We start from the raw sequence: 23,591 nt of genomic DNA, 5'->3' as shown, positions 1-23,591 counted from the left end.
TCCAAACTGGTGGAATGCTCTGTCAAAAGAGACTAGGGCCCTGCGGGACCTGACATCTTTCCGCAGGGCCTGCAAGACAGAGTTGTTCCGCCAGGCCTTTGGTCAGGGCGCAGCCTGACTCCCTCCTCTGGCAACCTGCACATAATTCTACTTAATTGGTTGCCATCAATTTGATTTAATTAATTTTTATAATGAAATTTTTAGATTGTGTGATTATTTGATTGATTATTTTATTGTTGTTAGCCGCCCTGAGCCCGGCTTTGGCTGGGGAGGGCGGGATATAAATAAAATTTATTATATTATTATTATTATTATTTGTATTGTTTCAATATCAGTTTGTGTGTCATGATTAAAAAATCCTGCATTGCAGGGGGTTGGACCAGATGACCCCCCCAACTCTACAATTCTATGATTCTATTACTCCCCCTGCCCCTGCCCCACCCATAATGATTATTGAGAGTTGCTATTAAGTGAATGCTGTTCTGGAGATCTCTAGCGTCCTAGCTCTCTCTCCCACAACCACGCAGATTGAAGAGTTCAGTGGTGTTCATATGATCCCAGCTCCATTATCATGTAGGTCAGTGAATTAGCAATTGTCAATCTATGGTGACATTAATGACCTAGATCCCAATCATGGAACTGAATCATGAGTGTTTTATATTTGTACAAATTTCTATATTACTTTTTGGTGAGCCCATTTGATTTTTTTAAAAAAATAAAAAATAAGATAGAATCTTTTACAATAATTAAATGAACATGAAACCACTGACAAGAGCCAAAGTGAGAATTTGTAGATCTCATTGATTTCAGTAGCAGAGATTTAACAACTTAACATTTTCACCAGGAAAGTTGAAGCTGCAGTTCTATCGCCCCTTGGAGGGATTCATCAGACTTCCCTCTGCAATGCCAGAGCAAGAGAGCGGATGTCAGATGACCCTTCCCACCGCCACAGCAGCTCCCACTGCCCTGGTTCTACCAACATCAGGAGGGTCAAAAGGGGTGGGGCATCTCGAAAAGAGTGGGGAACTCTTGTAGAGCTGGAAGGGACTCGGAGGGTCATCTCATCCAACCCCTGCAACGCAGCCTTTCAACCCTGACACACAAACCTCAACCCTGGGAGAGATTCATGCCAGCTCAGGGCATGCCATAAATCCACCCCATTCATGGTTTTCAGTGGAGGGGGCTGCTTTTTAAAGGGGAAAGGACACTGGAGGACTAGAGAGCTCCTCCGGCTTTACTTCCACTCTGTCAGTGTGTGACCCAAGCAGGACATTATTGGGCAATTAAACTGCCTTCAGTTTCCTCACCACAAGCAGCTTTAAGATTGTCCCACCAGTCTTTGGACCTAGAACGTGCCAAATATATTTTCCTGATTCTGAGCACCAGTGCAATCACATGTCTTTATTGCGTGATTCAGTTGGCAACTGATGGCCCAATTCAGCAAAAGCCAAGGTTTCGTAGATCTGCTCAATGAGGTTCACTTGCAGCATGAATGGAAGGAAACATTTCCAGCAATGAGGCAGTGTATGCCATAAGCTGCCCCCTCGCCCCCCCCCCATGCTAGGCTCCCGCTTTGTTCCTATACAGTGGTACCTCGGGTTAAGAACTTAATTCGTTCTGGAGGTCCGTTCTTAACCTGAAACTGTTCTTAACCTGAAGCATCACTTTAGCTAATGGGGCCTCCTGCTGCTGCCATGCCGCTGGAGCACAATTTCTGTTCTCATCCTGAAGCAAAGTTCTTAACCCAAGGTACTATTTCTGGGTTAGTGGAGTGTGTAACCTGAAGCGTATGTAACTCGAGGTACCACTGTAGTTCTCTGGAGTGGTGCTGGGTTATTAAGCTCTGCTCTCAAGACCAGGTTCACAACTTGCAGCATTATGCCTATAGCGGTCATTGGGCAAATTAACCATGTGAATGGCAAAGATGAAACAAATTTGAAATGCAGAATTTGGCTTCATAGCTCAAGCATAATACTGAGCTTGAAAGTGTGAATTTAGGGGGGAAATGGGATAGGTGGCTTTCACATGTATGTAATGGAATGCAAAAGACAAATAACAAATAATGGATACTATTTTCTGGCACTAAAATCTAAGTTTCAGAGATTGAGAAAACACTGAATCTTGAAAGTTGATTTGTAAACTTTAAAACTTTTATTATTTCCAGATCTGATTTCCCCATTTAAAACCTTAGAACTTTATGATATGATACTATTTATTATCTGTTCCACTCTGATTGTTTTGGTGTACATATGGTAGCTGAAACACACACAGAGTTTGCCTCATTCTCTTCAATTAGTCAAGGAACAACTCATGCATTCAGTGGAGATTCCTTCCCACAGAGAAACCTCCAAAATAGCCGCTGGGAGCATGGAATTCCTCTTCCACTTTGAAGCTCCATAAAGCATGTCTCACGTGATAAGAGTTCAGATTTATTTTCTTGTTTAGTTTGGCTGATAGGATTACATGTAGAGTTTTTAAAGCTGTTTGTGATTTCATCTGCATTAGGTATTTGATAATGAGGCTGGTGTTGTGGATTTTGCAACAGTAGCTGGAAGCTCTCTTCCCTGCGATGCTGCTGATGGTTTACGTCTAAACTGCACTTCCTATCAAAGCAAAGCATCAGAAGGCTTTCTAGAGACATTGAAAAAAATCTTACTGCTGGGCAAGAATGGAAGAATTCTAAATAATGAAGGCTTACCTTCTTCCAGACCCTAAATCAGGCCTGCAATTGTGAATTTTTTAGAGGCGAGGTGAGAGACCCCAATGCCTCACTCTTCTCCCTCTCCTTTTGGTAAAAAGCAGTGACCTGACACTCTACACCCCACCACCACCACCACTACTGCTCCCAGCAGAAACAACACCAAGCGTTAAGTCCCACATGTCTCTTCGTTGTTTCTAAACCAGGCCTGTAAAACTTTTGATCCACAAGGCCAAACAAATGTGGCCCATCAGTCCTGATTTGTTGCCTTATTGGGACTGCAAAAAAGGGGAAGCACTTGCCAGAGCACAGCACAGAACAATGTTTGGTGGAGCGCAAGTGGCACCGGCCAGCCCTAAATTACACTCCATGCAGGTGGGGAAATATACACCCAACACGCCCTTGGGTTCTAGGCTGAAGGGAAGCTGGTTCCCTTCAGTGGCCTAATCACCAGTTAGCTGAGAGATTGAATTGGTTCCTACTGGGTTTGAGGGTTTGGAATGTTCTTTCTTTCTTTCTTTCTTTCTTTCTTTCTTCTCTTTCCTTTTCCCTTTCTTTCTTTCCTTCCTTCCTTCCTTCCTTCCCTCCTGTTTTCTAATTTTACCTTTCCTACTGTTTGGATACACAGACTACCCAGATTTGAATATGGAAAGCACCCCCTAACCCCACCCTACTTTACAAAATTGAGATGAGAAGATGCCAGCAGTAACTGGAATGTTTCGCTTTGGAGCACATCTACACAGCAAGCTTACATTGGTTTTGTACCAGTTCTCCTGTCCAGTTCCCAAAATAACACGGAAATTAAAGTTTAGTGGTGGTGCAGATCGTTTTCTATTAGAGATAACTATATCTCTCTATGGAACTTCCCATGATCCCTTGAGGTAAAACTAAAACCATTTGGAGCTTCACACAAGCCTTCTTCAGGCATTCTTCTCAAGCCCCTGGTAATAATCACATGAGGGAGGACACAGGAGGGCCACACACATTTGCCCTGCTGCTTTGTCCTGCACCAGCCCTCTCTCCCTGCAAGACTGTCTGCTTGTTGAGGGCATGTCCACAATGGGGCAGCTTGCTGACTGCATGTAGGTTATTCCTGTGAACTAGGACCCTGAGTATTTGGGGTTCCAGGTCCACCTACATGCATCCAGTGGGTTAAGCTTCTGTGCACGAAGGCAGGGAAAGCACACATGCTCCTGCCATTCTCCCTCACTCAGTTGTCACATTGGGCAATCCCTGGGCTGCCATTGTGGGAGGATGGGGAAGTATTCCTGCCTCACTTTAGATTGCACATGCTTATGCCTTTAGATGGAGACCTGCAGCACAATGCCAAATCCCAGCAAAATGCTAGTGAACAAAGCAGAGTTCAATTCTGGTAACGCGGCTTGACGAGGATTTTTTGTGGGGGGAGCACACAGTCTAAAAATGAGGCACAAACAAAATGTCAAGCTGAACAATTTCCCTTAAAGAGTAGTAAACATATGGAGGGAGCTGCTTAGTAAGTCCAGTGAATCAGAGAGCATAAATAAGCTTATGAGACAGCTAGACATTTTTATAGAAAGAGTAGGTAGAGACTTCCTTCAGATAGCTAGAGTGAAGATAACTTAAAGGGGACATGCTTGGCTATTCCACAAGACTTTCTGTCCCAATGATTATGCTTTCTTTTACACAAGCTTTTTCTCCTTTAGGCCACCTGCCAAGATTTATCAAAGCACCCTCATTTTTTATTCTCCTTCCTTTATTTACATTTACCAAGGAGGCTAGCACAGAGCAAATATTGCTATCTGTGGAGCTTTCTTTTTAAGCAACATTTCCTGAAGAGCAGATATTCTTGGGTTTTCTTCTTCATTATTCCTTCGTTTTCAACCAAGCCTTGTCAAGTGAGATGAGAATAGGGACTGTGTTTGTTTAGCTGAGCAACTGGAAGATTAAAGCAGACACACACTGGCATTCCCAAGGATTTCAAGCCAAGTTAAGAGATGTGTCTTTTATTTTATTTCCCTTCTACAAAGTTTGAACATCACAGGCAAATAATAATAATATGGCTTCTCTTCTGATCCACTGATCAGAAAAAGCACCGTGCTGGACCAATACAACCTGAGAGCTAAGGGGAGCAGTGAGATGCCTGAAGCATCTTCTGTTCTGATCAAAGCAACTTTGCATGTGATGTGTCTCCACAGTTTGAAAGAATGACTCTTGAAGTATGTGGTGTGACCAGTCATTTGCTAAGGGAGGTCATAGACTTTGTGATCCTAAAGTTCAGGGTCACTTCACATGTGGCAGTGTAGAATGAAAGTGTGTATATATCACCAGTGCTGTTTTTCTAGAAAAATAGATGCCATAGCTCACCATGAACTTCTCCCTCATTCTCTTAGAATGGCAATGGCCCCCACCTAAGAGGGGCCGCAGCTGAGCTCCACTGAGCAAGTCACACACCCCACCATGTGCAGCCAACAACAGCTGACTGCAATGTATAAAAAGATACATAGCCACAGGGCAGGAGCTGATACACCCCCAGAAAACTGTGAAATGATCCTTATCTGAGCTCAAAAGAGGCGGCTTCCCTTTTCAAAGAATGCTGCAGAATATGGCAGTTGGTGGTTGGGGACCCTGGGACCCTGTTACTCCAGGACAGGGATGAGGAACCAGTGGTGTTCCAGATGCCGCTGGACTACAGCTCCCATCAGATCCAGCAACGATGGCCAAAGGTAAGGAATGCAGAGCAAGACTATACTAGAATGGGAGGAGCCATTCAGGTCACTTCTTCTGGTTTGGCTGTTACCATTCTGCTGGCTTGAATAATTCCTCCATACGCAAACACACCAACAGACTTAGCATTATAAAAATTTCTCTTTAGCGTTTTATTTACTTTCACATATGCTAAGGAAATAACTATTAGTCCTTATATTTATAAATGTGTGTACTTTTCTCCAAAATTGAGATGCAGCAACCTCCACAATTCTTTAGTTATGTAGCCTGGGAAGGGAGAATAATTAAAGAAAATTCAGGGACAATCTGTTCTCAAAATGGTATCGGAAATCATTAATGATGCACAGCCACACAATGAGTTCAGCATTATTAAACCCTCGGTGCCTCTTTTCTTTAACCTTTTAAAATATATTCTTTCTCATTTCCTGTTTTTGAAGATGTACAGTAAGAGTTACTGTTACTCCTTGAAGTACATCTGTAAAATACCTTCTGCTACCGCAGGCACCCTCAGGCATACATTCTTCCTGGGTATCCATCCAAACACATAAAACACTCAAATAGTGCACATACCCACAAGGATTAATCTTTCCATCTCTTAGGCATTTAGAAGAGTAGACCAGTCCAATCTACACGCTAAGGATGGAAGAGTTAATACCAGCTGTTTGCATGAGCTGGTTCCAGAATATGGTGAAACACTTTGCCTGAACACTTTGCATTATCACTCATATAAGCAATAGTAATGGTTGACTAAACCTGGTTTATTTTGATTTTTTTAATATTTTGCTTTGTAGGACAACTTGCAGGGTTCTAAGTGTTGTTTCTTCTAACAGCGTGAGCCTATTTTTTATATATTATATTGGTGTGACCTATTGACCACTTTCTTCTAAGCCCTGCAGAAACCTTGAAATTGTACTGCATGCAGCCTCCACCTTCCTCAGCTCACAGCCTGCAGCATCCCAACCATAACTCATAACTTTTGCCCAAATTTTGGCAAGCAACTCTGATCAATGGGAAGAAGTGAGAAAAACTCCACCTCTTGCCTACCCAGCCTGATTTGGGATATAGTTTGGACAGACCATATTATTTATCTGGATACATGAACTAGTATTCCTCAGTAGGAATAGAAGTCAGGTACCTCACAGGTGCCACTGGTGAGTGCCAGGATTCTGTTTCTGGGCCTAATGGAACACATGTTGGGCATTCCCTCACCCGGTGCCTTCCAGATGTTTCAGACTGTAACTCTCAATAGCCCCAGCTAGCACTGGAGAGCATCAGAGTGAGAAAGGCTGATCACATCCCTCAGGGTCTCCAAAATGGATGCAATTAGACCAGAAGAATCTACCTGCAACTCTGAACATTTCTGACTTTCCTGTTGATTACATACAGAATTAAAGAGGGCAACGATTTCCATGATATTTAGGGAAAGCAACATATGGTGGGCATATCCTGTTCACCAGTATTTTGACTTTCACTCTGCTTTTTTGCATCTATAGGCATTGTCCACTGTAGGTTTCTTCAGCCACTGCAACAAACAGCACTTGCATAAAAGCACAGTTGTGGGTTCTCCTATTCATTTAAATGGAATGTGAGAGGGGGAAAAAAGTACCTGGGAGATAGCAAATATATAGACAGGATGTACAAGGTTGTGGACAGGGAGATGAGAATCCCAGATTCAACTCCCCATTCAGCTTTGAAGCTGTTTTGTGGCCCTTGGACGAGTCTCAGTATTTATCCATTTATCCTACTTCACAAGGTTGTTGTGAGGTTAAATTCTAAATCTTCTTCAAGGAAGGCTGGCATAAAAATTTACAGAAAGCCCTTTAATTTTCCTACAAAATCCAGCAGATTTCTTGTTGAAGCAAGGCTTTTAAAAGCTACAATGAATTTCAGTGTAGATAAAATTTGATGGCAGCTAGGAAATGAAAAAAACCTTCCACACTCTTTCCCCAGCAAATGTAGTGAAGCTTTTAAAATGTTCCTCATAATGCCAAAATATATTCTATCTGTACAACCCTAGCTATAGAACAGTTTGGAAGTCTTATTCTGTGTTTTTCATAGTAAAATAAATTAGCAGGTATATATGTTAGAAGAGATTTTTATAGAGAGAAATATTTGGTACACAGAATAGTGGTTCAATTATAAACCAAGAGTCGCTATGCAAAGGGGGGAATTTGGCATCTATCATTTGGAAAACAAGGTCATGAGGTCCTCCCTTGAATGAATGAGGAATAAATTACAATGCAGCATTCTAAATATTCTACATGGAAACAAAATCTTATTGCATTCTTGACATGATCAAGAAAAGGAAGCCAAGCATGCATTTGCTGATGAATGTGGTACAACTCTGGCTGTGCTGGAGGCAAAAATCTAGTTCTAATTAATCACCAATTAATAGAAAGCTTAGAATGTATTTCTGCTTAATTATAAATATAGCTTCTCATTAAGAAAGACTTAATTAATCAATTTTTAAAACATCCTCAGTGCTGTGAATCATTTTCCACACAACAAGCTGAAATGACTAATGGAGATGAGAAACCAAATTCAAAATATTTCAGCTGTGTTCCTCCTCACTGCTTGGAAGCGAAATGTACAACACACACACACACACACACACACACACACGGACACACAGCTGATATACTCAGTTTAACTGGCACTGATAGGAAATAATGGGTTTCTTTTGAAATAAACTTACTCTTAGCAAAAGGGAGCATAAACCAAATCAGACACAGACTTTGGCGAAACAGAGATGCTTTTGTTTCTGTAAATATACCCCAGTTGAGAACAGTCACCGCTCTGCTGTACATCACTCTAGCAGTGTCACAGGCACCTGTCAGTAACTTCTTTGTAGCGTGTAAATGAAATGATTTACTAACTAGGGGCCAGGTCGTGGGTGTGCCAAGGATCTGCACAGCTTCCACTTATTTCAATGAGACTGGGGTTTTCAAACTGCATTTCAGGGAACTCCTGGGATTGTTTGGAAACTTGTCAGGGGCTTCCCCATGAGATTAACCATGGTGGACAAATTTCTCTGAAAGACAACTTGCCCCCGGAGACTAACCTTCCTCTGCCATGTTCTAAAGTGAGTTCTAAAGGGCCTGGAATGGTGCCTGGCAGGAGCTGTCTATCTCAGAACAGGATACAGAATCCTCCATAACAGGAGAAGCCAACGCAGTGCCCTCCAGATTTTGCAGGACTACAATTTCTATCATGCTGACTGGGGCTGATGGAGCTGAAGTCCAGCGACATCCGGAGAACACCACGTTGCCCTCTGCAACATGCATGAATATCTGGCAGGTGCTCCGGGTTCTCAAGCAGGCAAATTAACGAGTGTGTTGCAAGAGGTTGCAATTAAAAACAAACAAACACGGCAAAGGAACAGATTGAGGGCTCAAGTTAGAATCCACTGAAAAAATTTGAACCTGCATCGCACTAGCACTTGGTGGAGTGAGCCCTGTGTCGTGATTTGATCATTTAGTAGCACGGGCAACTCCTCATTTACACATACTCTATTTGTGCACAACTGTGCACACAGATGTTGCCAGGATCCTGGAAGTTGAACCCGGAAATGGGGAACACCCTGGAGAGGAGTCCTGGCTCCTGAGGAGACCCTCCCTAGGGCCCGGAAAGGACATCCTCTTCAGTCTCCTCGAAGGGTCTCCTCGAAGGTTCTTCCCTGCCCAGCAGCTGAGTTGATCCAGGCAACTCCCCATTTTACGAGACTTTGCACATGGGGGTTCGGAACACAACCCCCGACTCTTGAGGTTGCCAACCATGTTTTATATTTGATAATGAAATCAATCTTGGAAACAAAAAAACATGAAGCCACCATTAGTTGGAGTTGGTTCTGATTTCAAATGTTTATCCTGCCAAATTATCATAGCAAGTGAAAAAGGAAAAGTATAACCATACTGTGGCCATATTTTTCCACGCAATAAATGCAGCTATCACATAATATCTTGGGTCCCATGAGCTTTCTAACCATGAGTCTGTTATCACAATTAAGCATTTAGGCAAGGAATATTCCACCGATGTGGTGGAGAAGGGCAGATGTGATGATCAAACCATTGCTCTAACTGTGTAAATCCAACTTCACTCTTCGGGACAACACTAAGGAAAAACGGCAGCAAGCTATCCATTTCTAGAAGTCCTCAAGAACATAAAGTCAGGATCCAAAGAGCTGCTTTGTATACACCCGGTGAGATTTTTGCTTTTTCTGTCTTTAAATATCAGGCCCATATGCCATATCACAAGATACTCCCGAAAAGTCCCAAGACCTCTTTGCAGATGTGGAGCTAGTTAAAAGCCTCTCTGGATCCCGGGGGGGGGGACACCACTATTACTCATTAATACATGGCTTGTTGGGGCTGAACAGGCATGATAACTGTCTGTTCCAGTTATCCATTATTACATACGTATGTGTATATACACCAGTATATTTATATGTGTGTGGTATATGCATACAAACAGAGAGAGAACATGTTTGTGTAGCAAGTTGGCTGGAAGATTTAGTGCTGCATCAATGGGCTTGCCTATCTACTGCCAGAACAGAAGTAATAGGTTTCTAATCATTGCTTAAGCTGCAGACGTAGCAAGCGGTGGCTGCTTCACTCACCTGGTTCGAGCGGCTGGCTTTTAGTCGAAGTCGCTTTCATCTTGAGGGCCTCTCTCACCGACATGTCACAACAGGAGCCTTTGTTGGTATCCTGGTCACTGTCTGCTTGGTCACTGTCCCCATGGCCACTGTCTCTCAAGCTGGCTCTCTCAGGGTCCTTGAATGTGGAGCTACTGATATTTCATGTATGGAAGGAAAGAGAACAAGAGAGAAAGGGGGAGAGAATGTGTTAAACTTGTATTTATTTTTTTCCCCCACCCCATTTGAATTGTTCTTTCTGGCAAAGGAATTTCTGAATAGGATGCAAATGGGGAAGCCGAGAAAGTTATTTAATAGGCCTTACCTTTGAACAAACTGCTGCCTGCTGCCCATGTAATTGGGCTCTGCGGGAAAATTGTCTGTCTGTGAAAGAGAAGAAAAAAAAACATATCTAGTTGCACACTGGACAAATCTCCTGCAGAGCAACAAGATTTCCTAGAGGAGGAATGATTAATAATTCAAAAATAATTTTCCCCACCCCTTAATGTTCAGATTTGTACATTTTAATTAAATTGCAAAATGCTGGTATATCATTATGCACTCAGAACAATTAAGTGATACTGGCCCACAAATTACCTGCTGAAACAAACAAGGAAGATTTACATAAGTGACATGGAAATATGGCTTGTAATTAACCAAATACTAAGCTCATCTTAAGCTTTGTATTAAGGCAAGTTCAGATCACCACATTTTGTTCACAAGTATTTACTGTTATGTATCACCTTTTGCAGATGCAGTAGAAGCTCTCTTGACAAACAGCAAAAAAACCCCAGCTGGAATATTCATTTTGATTTATAAACAGATGTTGGAGAAGGTTCCAGGCTAGCTAGTTTTAAGCCCCCTGATATGATAGATTTCAGCCCCCTCCCCTGTCCAGTGAAGAACTATTCAGTCATGTAGCCCCACAACCTTACTTGATTGACTGCAGTCTGAATGAAGCAGCACAGCCGAGCAACAATTGTACCACACGCTTAGAAAGGCTCTTCTCCAGTCCATGTTAGTAAGCTCACACAAAGGCTTCAGTCAACAGATGCAGCAGCAAGTTGCCCATCTGCTCCTGAATACAGGAATCCCCCCACTAAAACAAAACAAACTTATCAGTGGTAACAGATAGAATATTGGATGAAAGCAGGGAAAAGGACAATCTGCATATGAATCCCACAAGCACAAGGACTTTGGATATTTGATGCGGTTCACCCACAAGATGCTATTGTGCCCCCTATGAAGGGAGATCAAATGGTCTGGGCTGGAATAAATAAGGGTGGAGACAGAGGTCACCAAACAGAGGAACTGATTGGAACTCCAGTTTTTGTTTCCAGGGCAGTGCATGTGTATTCAAACCACAAGCATAGCCTCCAAGTGCCACTATTCAGCCATGGAAATTAATAAGCTATCCTGCTTTGTTCCTGTGCCAAAGGAAATCTTGGTTTAAGCTGGGGACATAGGCAAGACTGCCACTAGTTTGCAGCCCTTTTAAGAGTATCTTAGCTCCCCAATTCCCTGCCTTGCTCTCCTCTACAAATATGAAATGCTCCTCCCTGTCCAGTTTGCTTTCCACAGTTGCCTGCCCAGCCAGTCTCCTGCTCACCAATGCTTTTCCCCCAGGCTCTGCCTGCCTCCACTCTCTGCCCGATTCCATGGCCAGAAGGCTAGGAGAGATCCTTAATCCACACCGGTGGGATCTTCTCAGCTCGGCAGAGGAGCATTGGAGCGAAACAAGTGCCTCAAAGCCAATGGGCAAGCAACTCCACCTGCATGGCTTTGCAAAGTTAGCTAGGGATTTCCCCCCCCCCCCACCAAGTCCCATCCCAAGCATGTCTACTTAAAGCTGTTGCTGTTCCTGTGTTTGGCAAGACCACTCCCCCCTGCAAGTCAATTCCACCAGGCCCAAGGGGTGGGACCTACACTCACACATACTCTGAGCAGCTCTCTGAAGCATGTGGCGAAAATGGTTTTAAGTTCTTAATCTGCTGCACCTCAAATGGTGGTTTTTTATAATGTAATATTATTTTATTATTTTCTTTCTGTTTGGGGTGGGACAAATTTTTAGTCGGGGCAGGGAGTCGTTTAATTTTAGCATAATTGTTTCTTGCTTTGTTTTTACTTTCATTATTTTGTTACATTATTGTATAGTTTGTATTTTGTTTTTTAAGGGGCAAGGGTCAGGGCTGCCTGGGAGTGGGCCTCAGCCAACAGAATGGCTGGGGTGGGTTCCACAGGGGCGGATATATTGGGCAGCTGGTCCTGACCGGAAGGATACTGGAATCAGCAAGGGAAACCCACATGACCTGAAAGTGTTGCTGTGCAATGCCAGGTCAATGATGAATAAAACCACTGTGGATGGAGGATTTGATCTGGCATGTGTGACAGAGACTTGGTTGGATGAAGCAGATGGGCCTGTCCTTGCCGCTGCTTGCCCACCAGGTTTCTCTTACGCACAGCAACCCAGGTCATGTGGGTGGGGAGGGAGGGGTTTCAGTGATTTTTAGTTTGCAACAGGCATCCTACTGTGAAGACCCAGTTTTCTGAGTGCATGTTCTGGAAGTTGGGCAATAGGGGCAGTACTTGATTCCTTTTGGTGTACTGGCCTCCGCGCTGCGCCAAGGATTCCCTGCCGGAGCTGCTTCAGGTCGTGGCGGATATGCTCGTGGAGACACCTAGCTTGGTTGTCCTGGGGGATTTTAACATCCATGCTGACACGAACTTACAAGGGGCCGCTCGGGACTTCATGGAAAGCATGTCCTCCATGGGGCTGTCCCTGAATAAGTTTGGCCCAACTCATAGCCACGGACATGCCTTATCCCTGGTGTTTACCTCTATGGATGTTGGTGATCTGACACTAAGTAAAAGTGAAACTAAAGAAGTGCCATGGTCAGATCACTTCCTGGTGCAACTGGACTTCTCTGCAACCCTTCCCCTCTGCAGGGAGGTGGGACCGATTCGGATCGTCCACCCACGCCACTTAATGGATCCAATTCGCATCCAGAGAGTGGTAGGGGATGTTTTATCCCATGTTGATGGCCTTTCAGCTGATTCCCTGGTGGCCCACTGGAATGCGGAGTTAACCAGGGCTATTGACTGTCTAGCTCCAAAGCACCCTCTCCAATTGCATGGAGCCCGCACAGCCCCATGGTTTTCCCTGGGCGATGAAACATTTGTTGAGACAGCTAGAGCGCTGGTAGCAGAAAACTCACTCTGAATCAGACCAGACATGGGCTAGAGCTCAACGTCGAGCCTACCAAGCAGCAATGGCGACGGCGAAGAGGACCTTCTTCTCCGCCTCCATTGCATCTGCAGAAAACAGCAGCAGGAGACTTTTTCAGGTGGTTCACAGTCTATCAGAACCACCTTCATCACCGGGGCCAGGTAGGGACCCCAAGATCTCCTGCAATGCTTTTGCAAAGTTTTTTGCAGATAAAGTCGCTCAGATTCATAAGGAGGTAGACTCCACCGTGGGAGCAGGGCCAGGGCGGGAGAGTGCTAGAGTCCTGTCTAGTCATGTTACATGGGATCAATTCCAATCTGTTACCTCCGAGGATGTGGACAGGCTGCTTGGACAAGTGAAACCGACCACCTGTCTTCTTGATCCTTGTCCATCCTGGCTGATAAAAGCAAGCTGGGAAGGGCTTAGCGATGGGCTCTGCGGGGTGGTGAATGCTTCCCTTCGTTAGGGAGCCTTCCCAGACCCGCTGAAAGAGGCGGTCATTAAACCGCTTCTTAAAAAAAATCTTTAGACCCGGCCAATATGGCCAACTGTTGCCCAATCTCAAATCTACCATTCTTGGGAAAGGTGATTGAGCAGGTGGTTGCTGAACAACTCCAAGCACGCCTGGAGGATGCGGACCATTTGGATCCCTTCCAATAGGGATTCAGGCCTCACCATAGGATTGAAACTGCCTTGGTCATGCTAGTCGATGGTCTCTGGCAGGCTAGGGACAAAGGTGAGAGCTGTTTCCTAGTTCTGCTGGATCTCTCAGTGGCCTTTGACACCATCGACCATAACATCCTTCTGGACCATCTAGAGGGGCTGGGAGCTGGGGGCACTGTTATACGGTGGTTCTGCTTCTTCCTCCTGGGCCGTGTCCAGAAAGTGGTATTGGGGGATGAGCGTTCAGACCCCTGGGTTCTCACTTGTGGGGTGCCTCAGGGTTCCGTCCTCCCCCCCCCCCATGCTTTTAAATATCTATATGAAGCCACTGGGAGAGATCATCCACAGCCCCGGGGCAGCTGACTCCACAGACACACAGATCCTCAGGTCACAATTCTCCTCACTACGGTGAGACATTTTGTATTTTTATTTAAACTATAGGAGTTTTCTAAAGTTGCATTTTTACATAGAAAGAGTCACGTGTAAATATTATGCAAATATGTCTCATCTTTTTTGGTGATGCATTTCCTCCATTTTGATGGTACATCCTAATTCTAAGCATACGCCGTCCTCGCTGAGCTGGTCTTTGGGGAATGCCAACTTTAGAGATTTTCCAGTAAATATTGTGTACTTCTATGAACCTTGGAATATCCCTGTGCATGCAAATATTTACTGCTTGTTTCTCTGTGACCTTGTGGTAGCTACAGTCCTCTCTGCACTCAGCAGCTGAGTTCACTAAGAAGGAGTGATATACTGCTTATGAGGGAATAGTGGATTTCTCATTGCTTTCATGGAAGCTGCATCTGGAAGTGTGGTAATGTCACCTGGCAAGGTAAGCCTCGTCTCATAGTTCATGCAACTAACAGATGAGGACTGTAAAAGTTTACATGGATAATATCACTACAGACTGAAGGTGGGAGATCCAGTGAATACATATTTTAATTTTATAACGTGCTAATAGAAAATAAATGTTATGGGGGAAAGTGCTCTAATGAAGGCTTCATTCTGGTATGCTAATTTTGTAGGTGTAGGTTTGTTTTCTCCTAATAGAAAAATAATAAACCATGTGATTCCCCACCTGAAGTCAAAAACAGAAGTGTTAAATTCCAGGAACAGTTTTATTTTATTTTTACTACTTTTTGTGTGAACAAAGCATCTCACCATGGTTTGTTTCATTATATGAACACATCCCAGTAGATTAACCATGATTAATTTGTTGCCAACAAACTATGATCATAAGTCATGATTGTGAATGGCTTTCAAGTCTTGGCTTGTTCTGGCAAATGCTTTTTATTACACATGAACCCGACACGGTTTGCTAACCATGGTTTACCCTGCTTCATCACAGACCTCTGCCAAGCGGAAGAGCAGCGTGAAAACAAAACCACCCCACGCCTAAGTGGCTCTTGCTCGCCCTTTGCCTAAGAAGAATTCACGTCTAACTCACAAGACAGACAACTGAACTTTGCAGCTGCTGCTGAGAAAATGAAATTTTAAAGCAACTGCAACTAAGTAGAGTGGTACCTCGGGTTAAGTACTTAATTCATTCTGGAGGTCTGTTCTTAACCTGAAGCACCACTTTAGCTAATGGGGCCTCCTGCTGCTGCCGCGCCGCCGGAGCACGATTTCTCTTCTCATCCTGAAACAAAGTTCTTAACCCGAGGTACTATTTCTGGGTTAGCTGTATTTCTGTAACCTGAAGCGTATGTAACCCGAGGTACCACTGTATTCCTTACTAACATCTAAAATTAGTGGAACATGAAAGCAAAGAGCTAAACAAACTGTAAAAGGTAAATGTAAAGGATCCCTGGATGGTTAAGTCCGGTCAAAAGCAAACTGTATATAGTGATACTCCAATTTCCCTTATTAAATTGTAGCAATTTCTGTGATTTTAATATGTACATATAGATATAGTTACACTACAATTGCTGAAGAGAATAAAAACAATCATTCACATAGGTCAAACTGGCAAAAATTTAAGAAATTCAAACCCCTTGCAATACAGAAATACAGTCCTTGGAAGAAAGGGTGGGGGGACCTAGTGAGCTTTCACTCAGTACTGCCCATTGTCAGTTGTCAGTACTGCCCATAATTTGCAACTCACAGCTACAGTGTAGTTAGCACCTCCTACACAAAGACCACTCAAGAAACAAACCATAGTTTGTTGGATCATTTGCATGGCAGCTTGTGGCTGTTTAGTAGTTTGTGAAACAAAGCATGGTTTACAACAGGCCAAATTAGGCCCACGAATCTGGCTTGTGTAGCCATTTTCTGTTGGCCATGCCCACCTGTAACTCACCTGACATGATCAGATCAGGCGCTCCCGAGAGATCCCCTGCTGATAGTAGGCATGAATCCACATGACAACATATGATGTCAGGTGAATGAGACTGCTGAACCCACCCACCTATCAAAAGGGATCTGTGGGGTGCTGGTCTCTTTTGGAAACCTCTACGTCAAGCTCTCATTTCTGAACCTTACACTTAGTATCTCTGGTCAGTTTCCCATGTGAACTGGAGGTTTGAATAATGTACTTTACTGAAAGTCACCTTCCTGAATATGTCCAAAAGGAAATAGCAGTTACAGTACTGCTATTGTCAATAGCATTATTTCCTAGCACCCTTTTGTTTATTTAATAACTTCTTACACAAACTGCAACATTCTCCCTAAGTCTCAAATAACCACTGCAGGCTACTTATATTGGCAGCTTGTGTTCTTTTAACAAACAAGCAAAAATCGGAGGAAACAAGTGCAAGTATGATGGATGTGCTTGATTTCAAGTCTCAGCAAAACTCTGATTCCCTTTAATAAGCGCTTCCAAGCATGGGGGCTGAAGCAAACACAACCAACAAATAGGACTCTTAAAAAGAAAGGGAAAGTGATGTGGCGAGCTTTCTAGTCAGAAGATCAGGCAGCTAAGGACCCAACCCAGCTCCAGTTGTTCCATTTCACAGGGAATGTTAGATGCAGGCCTAAATCTCTCCCACTGAAACCAGTCGGCCTCTTTAAAAGTGCTTAGTTTTTCATATTCTAAAGCTTTAGTGAAATAGTCACTGAGGGTCAACTTTAAATGGGAACTCTTGAGAACACTTGATTATTTTTGCAGCTAATTAGTTCTCATGTATTAACTGTAAAACAAGGTGACAAAGGAAACATCCTAACTTTTAAAATTACATTTTAAATTCTCCCATGCATCACTGGCGATACCCCTATATTACAAGTTCGAAGGAACCTATGCTAGTGACAATTTGCAAGCTTATTTACATATTATCAAGCACATAAAATGTCCTAAAATTCATTAATAAGATGGTAGTCAGAAGAAATGTAAATTATGAACAAGGATCCAGAGAACATTAAGCACTCTGCAGTGTCACTGATTTCAACAGAACTGCCACATCGAGCCATATTGAACTCCGTGGGGGTCACTTCTGGATAGCTGTGTCTAGGCCTGCACTGTCCAGCATGTGTTTAACTCTCACTGAAATCAATAGGGCTTAGAAGTGTTTTAACACTGGATTGATCATGCCCTAGGTTTGGTGAGCGGGTAGGCAGGTATTTACAGTATTTGTGGAAACCAGCCAAATACTAGAACTGAACCACTCTTGTATAGTCTTCTGAGAGAGTATTTTGGGCAAAAAATTGTTTCACAGAATTCCAGCAAATGTACATACACATCACTGGGTGGCCTTGCGACTGACAAGGCTCCTGCTGTGTTCTTCATCACCACGCCTCTATGCTGCGGAGCAGCGACGAGATCTGCAACATTGTCTAGGGCTATTACTGTATGCTCTGTGTGTCAGGACTGCAAGATGTGCAGGACTGAGTTGGATAGAACAGGAATGGGCTGTCCTATCCAGCATTCAGGACACTCTTTGTTCTGAATATTTAATGCGCATGAATAAAATAGTGTACAACATGGGAACCAGCAGCTCTGAAAAGGCTTCAGGCTCCTGTACAGCCCTCACCCACTGTGATGTCACCTGTGTCAACTATTAACACCCCAGGTTTGCAGAAGTAAGAACAAAGCAAGTGAAAAGGAAACTGACTGTATGTGTGTGCACGCGCGTGCTTGCGCATGCATGCACACACTCAAAACCAGGCAGAAGATGTTCAATGACCACAGGATGCTGAATCTGTTTTTTGGAGGGGGGAGTGGCAAAACTGAAAACTGAGTGGATGAAACAGAGTATCCTTTAAAAGGGGCATTTCTGGTTAAATTGAGGTTGCTAGGATCCTACCTCTCTGTGAGCTTAAGGGCAATCCCCTGCTCCTTCTCCAAGCTTTGCTTTTCTGTTTGTCCGTGTACAACGAAGGCACTCGGAAGACCTTAGGCGTATACAGGCCAAGCAATGTCAGCCTTCCTCCTAACCTTGGAGTTGGAGGACAGGGCATAGTCATACAACTGAGGGGACGATTCTCCCCTCTTTCTGCAGTTTCATGGTTGAATGGAAGACTGGAGCTTGTCATGTCAGGGGTCACTAAGCTGTCACCATGGCAAGTAAAAATATGGAACTCCGGCAATGACATAATTAACAACCCTTTGATGCAATCTGGGATAAACTGGGATTTCCTGAGGTCCAGCTATCCCTCCCATCCCTCCCCCGAAAGTCTTTCCAAACTCTATGGGGATGGTGACCAGAATCTGCCACTTATTTTATTTATTTATCTCATAAAAGTTACACACCACTTGATTGTAAAAAGGGAAAACCCCTTATTTCACTTTAAGAAATGTCGGTGGCATCAAGCCTAACAGCCTCTTCGCATAAAACTGATCACCAGGAGAGGAGAACGCTTTCTTCAGTCTCAGCCTGCCATAATACCCTTGGTGACGAACGTCTATGTATTTATGGTACTTTCCTATCATTGTTATGCCTGCCATAGGGTGTGAAAGGTCCACTGTCGGCAACCAGCAAATTCCAGGGCAGAAGAGAAGCATTGGGCAAGACGACTGCAGTGAAAGTTGCCATCTTTACCTTTCTGGACCCTTCTGGGCTACAACGTAGGAACCACAGGCATTCTGGAGAAATGAAGATGTGGCCGGTCACTTCTGCACCTGCCTCGCCCAGTGTGTCTCCTCAGAGCCCAGGTTGCTCACTGCTGCCCTGTTGCCCATACCTGCTGCTGCCACCTCCTCTGACCTCCTGTGATCTCTCTTGGGCAGCATTGGTGTGGCATGCGGGTACCAGAGCAGTCGTTGCTTGGGGAGTGAGGTCTCACGTCCCCACAGCTTATGACCTATCAAGTGAAATGCTGCCTACCCTCCAAACAGTGTGACCCCCTCCCCTGCTTCTGCAGTTCTGGACAGGGAGCGAAGACAGGAGATTTTAGGTGCTATGTGGCAGTTAAGTTGTCCCCCAAGGTGAGCAGAGCACCTTCTCTCTCCTCTTTGGGGGGTCTGTTGGTCTGCACCAGAGCCAAGGACGAGTATGACTATGGCTGAACTGTTTCATAGGGCAATGGTGTGCTTCAACCGCGCAGTGGGGGGCTCAATTCACACCTTGTCTTGTTCCCTTCATGAGTATAATCCAAGTGTCATTTCTCTTCCTGTTTTTTTAGAGACATGGGTACATTCGCATGAGTCAATCCCATCTCTAGCAACCATCTGCAGACAGAACACAGGATGATGAACGCAAGCTGAACAAAGATAAGACCTGTGAACTTCAAGGCTATTGAGATACGGAATCTGAATTTGGAGACAAGCGCTCAACAAGATCTAGAACTAGGAATCTGTAGGAGGAGTTATGAAATGAAACTGAAATGAGCCAAAGAAGCTGAAACGTTGGCAGGGCTGGAGGAGGAGGCTGCACTCTCACACATCCTTGCACCACCCAGCACTACTAGTGCCACCGGGGGGGGGCACCTGCACTGCTGCTTGTGGGCACCACCTGTCATCACCCCCTTTCCCATGCATGTGTGCCATGGGGTGGGGGGCTTCTGCATGGGAGTCTGAGACGCTGCTCAGCTCCAAAGCACGACAGACAGGGGGGGGGGTATGAGCCCCGGGCAGGTGCCCAGGTTTGCACTGGGAGGGGGTGGCTTGGTGGTCCTGTGTAAAGAGCCCACTAAAACCTGACAGTGGGTCCTAAGTGGTAGAAGCTATGCCCTTTGTATCAAAAGTTATTCTTTTCATATTCGCAAGTCTTCATACTTAACGTGCCCAATGGCAAGAGATACCTCCATGGTCTTGTTGAACAGGATTTTGCTTTGGAGGATGAGCTTTCTCATCAGGTTTTACCTTGGAGGATGTGCCCTGGGCCCAGGGGCTGAGCTTCCCAGGGCTGGCCCAAAACATTTTCCTACCCGGGGCAAAGAATATTTCCCCCTCACCCAATTCCATGTACAGAAGCTAACAAGGCGTTCAAACATTTATTTAATTTTAACCTATCATCTTAGGTATGCTTTTCATTCTCTTGAAAACATGGGTGCACTTTTTGTGCTCTGCTTTTAGGTTTAATCTCTGGCATCACTTGTTTAAGCACAGACTTCAAGGAGAAGTGGGCCAAAAGACTTGCACCTGGGCATCAGAGCAGGCAAGACGGGGATACATTGATCAGTGGTCCGATTGGCATCAGCTCCCCCTTGTATCTCTATGTGGGAAGGCTCATCGCTAGAGCAAATTCTTTGCATGAAAAGCTCTGAGAGTTGACCAGCAGCAGAGAGCCTCCTGGGCAGATGTATGAGGTGGTGGCACTCTAGCCTGGATTGCAGCAGATATACAGGAGCCAGTGTGTGACATGCAGCTGCCTTTAGCCCAAAGAAGTGGAGGACGGAAGTGCAGCTCTGACTTTGTGCCGCAGCCAGGTAAGACCTCAGGTCCTGCTGCTCTTGCAGGCCCACAGGCACAATACCCATAAACATGAGCCCTTACTGAAGAAAGATGTGTTAGCAGTTAAATTAATGGGTGTTGTTTTAATTAATGTGTGCAAAGCCTTACAGAGAAATTTCACTGCTCTTACCAAGGCTCCTTTTGCTTTGCTCAAAATTCCTTACATGTTCCAAACAGGGTAGGAACCTTGAAATTTCACTTTTAGCCAAATCCAGAACATACAGGCATGAGATATACGAACGATTATCTGCCTTGAGATAAATAATGAATGCTGTTATATGAGAATATTGGAAGGTTTTAAAAGAAAGAGATGCTGTGTTATGAATAAGTCACTATGCTGACACTCTATGCAAACAACATACCATCATCCTTGGAATAAAACCAAAATTAATAATATTCTTTATATCAGTCTCAAGTCTTCATTTAGAAAAGCCATTCAGCTCCCACCAAGGACCAGCTACTCTGATTTACTCCCTTATGGCTTGTTGTTTCCAGCAACAAACACACATGCACACACAAAAAACAATCTATGATTAGACATTTAGCATTAATATTTTTGAGGAAATGTGCATCACTGGGTAGGCAGATTTTAAAGTAATTAGATTTTCTGGACGTGTTTTCATTTAAGGTATGCAATATGAACAAGCAGTTCTCTTTAAAATGCTCCAGCAGCTATGCATTTGGGGTGGGTGGGAATGGAAATTGTTGTCTTTTGACAGCAAAAATAGACTTCAAAATATGATGTAATTTTGTAAAAATGATTTTAAGTAAGACGTTTCTATATTTTTCAGTATAAGAAAAAACTGAAAATATTCATATTACTGTTAATAAAAATGAAGACAACATAGTTAAAATAAAACAAATGATGTAAAGAGTCCTCTTCATGCAATGAAAATAATGTGGGGGGGGGACCTGGGGGGGAGCAGGTGCACCGGCCCTCTTCCCACCCTCTTTGTGCCTGCTTGCTCTACCCTGACCTTCCTGCATTGAATGGGAAGGTCTGAGAGAGGCTTCTTGGTGCATTCCAATGAGCATTCCTTCTCACCAATGGGAAGCCAGAGAATGCCTCTTCTCACTCGCAGAAATGCTTCTAGACACATTCAGCCAAATGTTCCCAGAAGCTCCATCCAGAAAGGCTTGAAGTGGAGCAGCATATCTGGCCTCTGCAGGGACAATGAAGACAGGCTGAAAGCGCTGGGGTCAGGGTAATGCATCTGCTTCTCTGACACACTTTACACGTGTTTTCTTCAGTGTATGAACAGGGGTATTTTAGGAATGTAGGAATACTGCTTTTTGGAAATTCTACCGAGGAGTTCTGTGAAGCCCCATTCATTTCACTGGGCCTGGTCCAGGTTAACCTTCTGTGTGTGGTGCCTACAAGTGCCACTTACTGCTCTTATAGTAATATATTTAGCTGTTTCAGGGCCATTTTGTACATGCATGCAGATTATTTGATTTATCTACATCTAATTATTGTGTGCATAATTACTGGGGCAGCCAAATGTGTGAACTCTGAAAAGCATGGGGCTTGAGGTTAAAGTTCTTTTCATGGTATTGCATCTGTGATGACCTATTCACAAAATCAAGCCACAATGTTAGTCATCCGTGATGAACATACTTGTTTGATTCAGGCTTGGGATTCTAACAGTTGCTTCATTCTGGGCACAGATCCAGTTTGTGGGCCTATTCAAATTCATTACTAGCTTTGTTACAGTTATTAATCTAGTATGAAATAACCAGGTTGGTTTGATGAGCATATGTTTCTAGGGATGAGTAAAAGAAACCCTAACTGAAATTTATCACAGGATCTGTTTGCTCCTTCTGGGGAGGAAGGCAGTTAGGAGCTTAGTGGGTTGGACTGTGGGGCTAGTAAGGTTTGAGCCCCATACAAGCCACGATGCGCCTTCACCTTTCTTTTTCAACCCCATCCTGCCCCTCAATTTCAACAGAATTTAATAGAAATGCACAGGGACATGGCAATTTTGAAATTTTGAAAATGCAGCCAACACACAATGGCAACTTTGTCATTCTGTGTGCATGACACTGGTTGCCAGTTTGATACTTGAAACATGGAATTGTAGCTTCAGCTGCGTAGATTTCACATGCCTCTTCCAGGGATCAGACAAATCTTAGCTTTGCCACTCTTGCAGCTTAACGGTAGTGGAGGCAACTCCAACTCACCATAGCACAAGATATATCATATCCATATGGCCTAAGTACCGTATCTATTAGGGATGTGGCCTCTGACAGCTGCAATTTCCCACCATCTTGGAGCTTCAGTGAACATGGAAAACCCTTAACACAACATGTTAAACTAAGAGGTTATTTGTTAATTGAATCAGTGCAAGGCAGCCATGAATTCCAGTATCACCAGAAACACTGAAAAAGTATATGGCATTTTGCATTGATTTTTACAAAAGGACTCTGAAATAATAATAATAATAATAATAATAATAATAATAATAATAATAATAATAATAATTTATTTATATCCCGCCCTCCCCAGCCGAAGCCGGGCTCAGGGCAGCTAACAACAATAAAATAAGACAACAATAAAATAAGTCATTTTAAGCCAAAAATAAATTAAATCAAACTGCAAGTTGCATTTAAAAAACATCACCTAGAAGGACAATTTAATGATAATTTTAACCAGAGCTACTACTGTGAAACACTGTATTTAAAGCACTTGTTAATAGTCTGTAACTCAACAATTTGACACATTTTCTTCATACTGTACTATGTATAGCAAAACAACATAATGGTTGGGTGCCTACCTTCAACTGAGCAAACACAATTACTAATAAATCACAAACAACTAATAGGTGAGGGCCATAGAGCA

The 23,591-nt window shown here is 43.7% G+C and overlaps 1 protein-coding gene across 11 annotated transcripts in view; it reads right to left on the bottom strand.

The window, feature by feature from the left end:
* Positions 1-23,591, bottom strand: part of PCDH17 (protocadherin 17) — a 137,002-nt gene that overhangs the window by 78,791 nt on the left and 34,620 nt on the right. For 10 of the 11 annotated variants that reach the window (XR_014009192.1, XM_081198273.1, XM_081198277.1 and 7 more), the window contains exons 2-3: positions 10,363-10,421; positions 10,020-10,192 (exon numbers count right to left, since the gene is read on the bottom strand). Coding sequence is in view for 10 of the 11 variants with exons in the window: in XM_081198273.1 (XP_081054399.1) it covers positions 10,020-10,192; positions 10,363-10,421 (232 nt within the window). In the remaining variant the exon portion in view is untranslated. The remainder of the gene's footprint in view (positions 1-10,019; positions 10,193-10,362; positions 10,422-23,591) is intronic. The other variant, XM_081198276.1, reaches the window with a different exon arrangement.

The sequence above is a fragment of the Podarcis bocagei genome (genome assembly GCF_964188305.1).
Source record: "Podarcis bocagei genome assembly, chromosome: 6".
NCBI lineage: Eukaryota > Metazoa > Chordata > Lepidosauria > Squamata > Lacertidae > Podarcis > Podarcis bocagei.
This window is presented reverse-complemented; position numbering and strand designations above follow the sequence as displayed.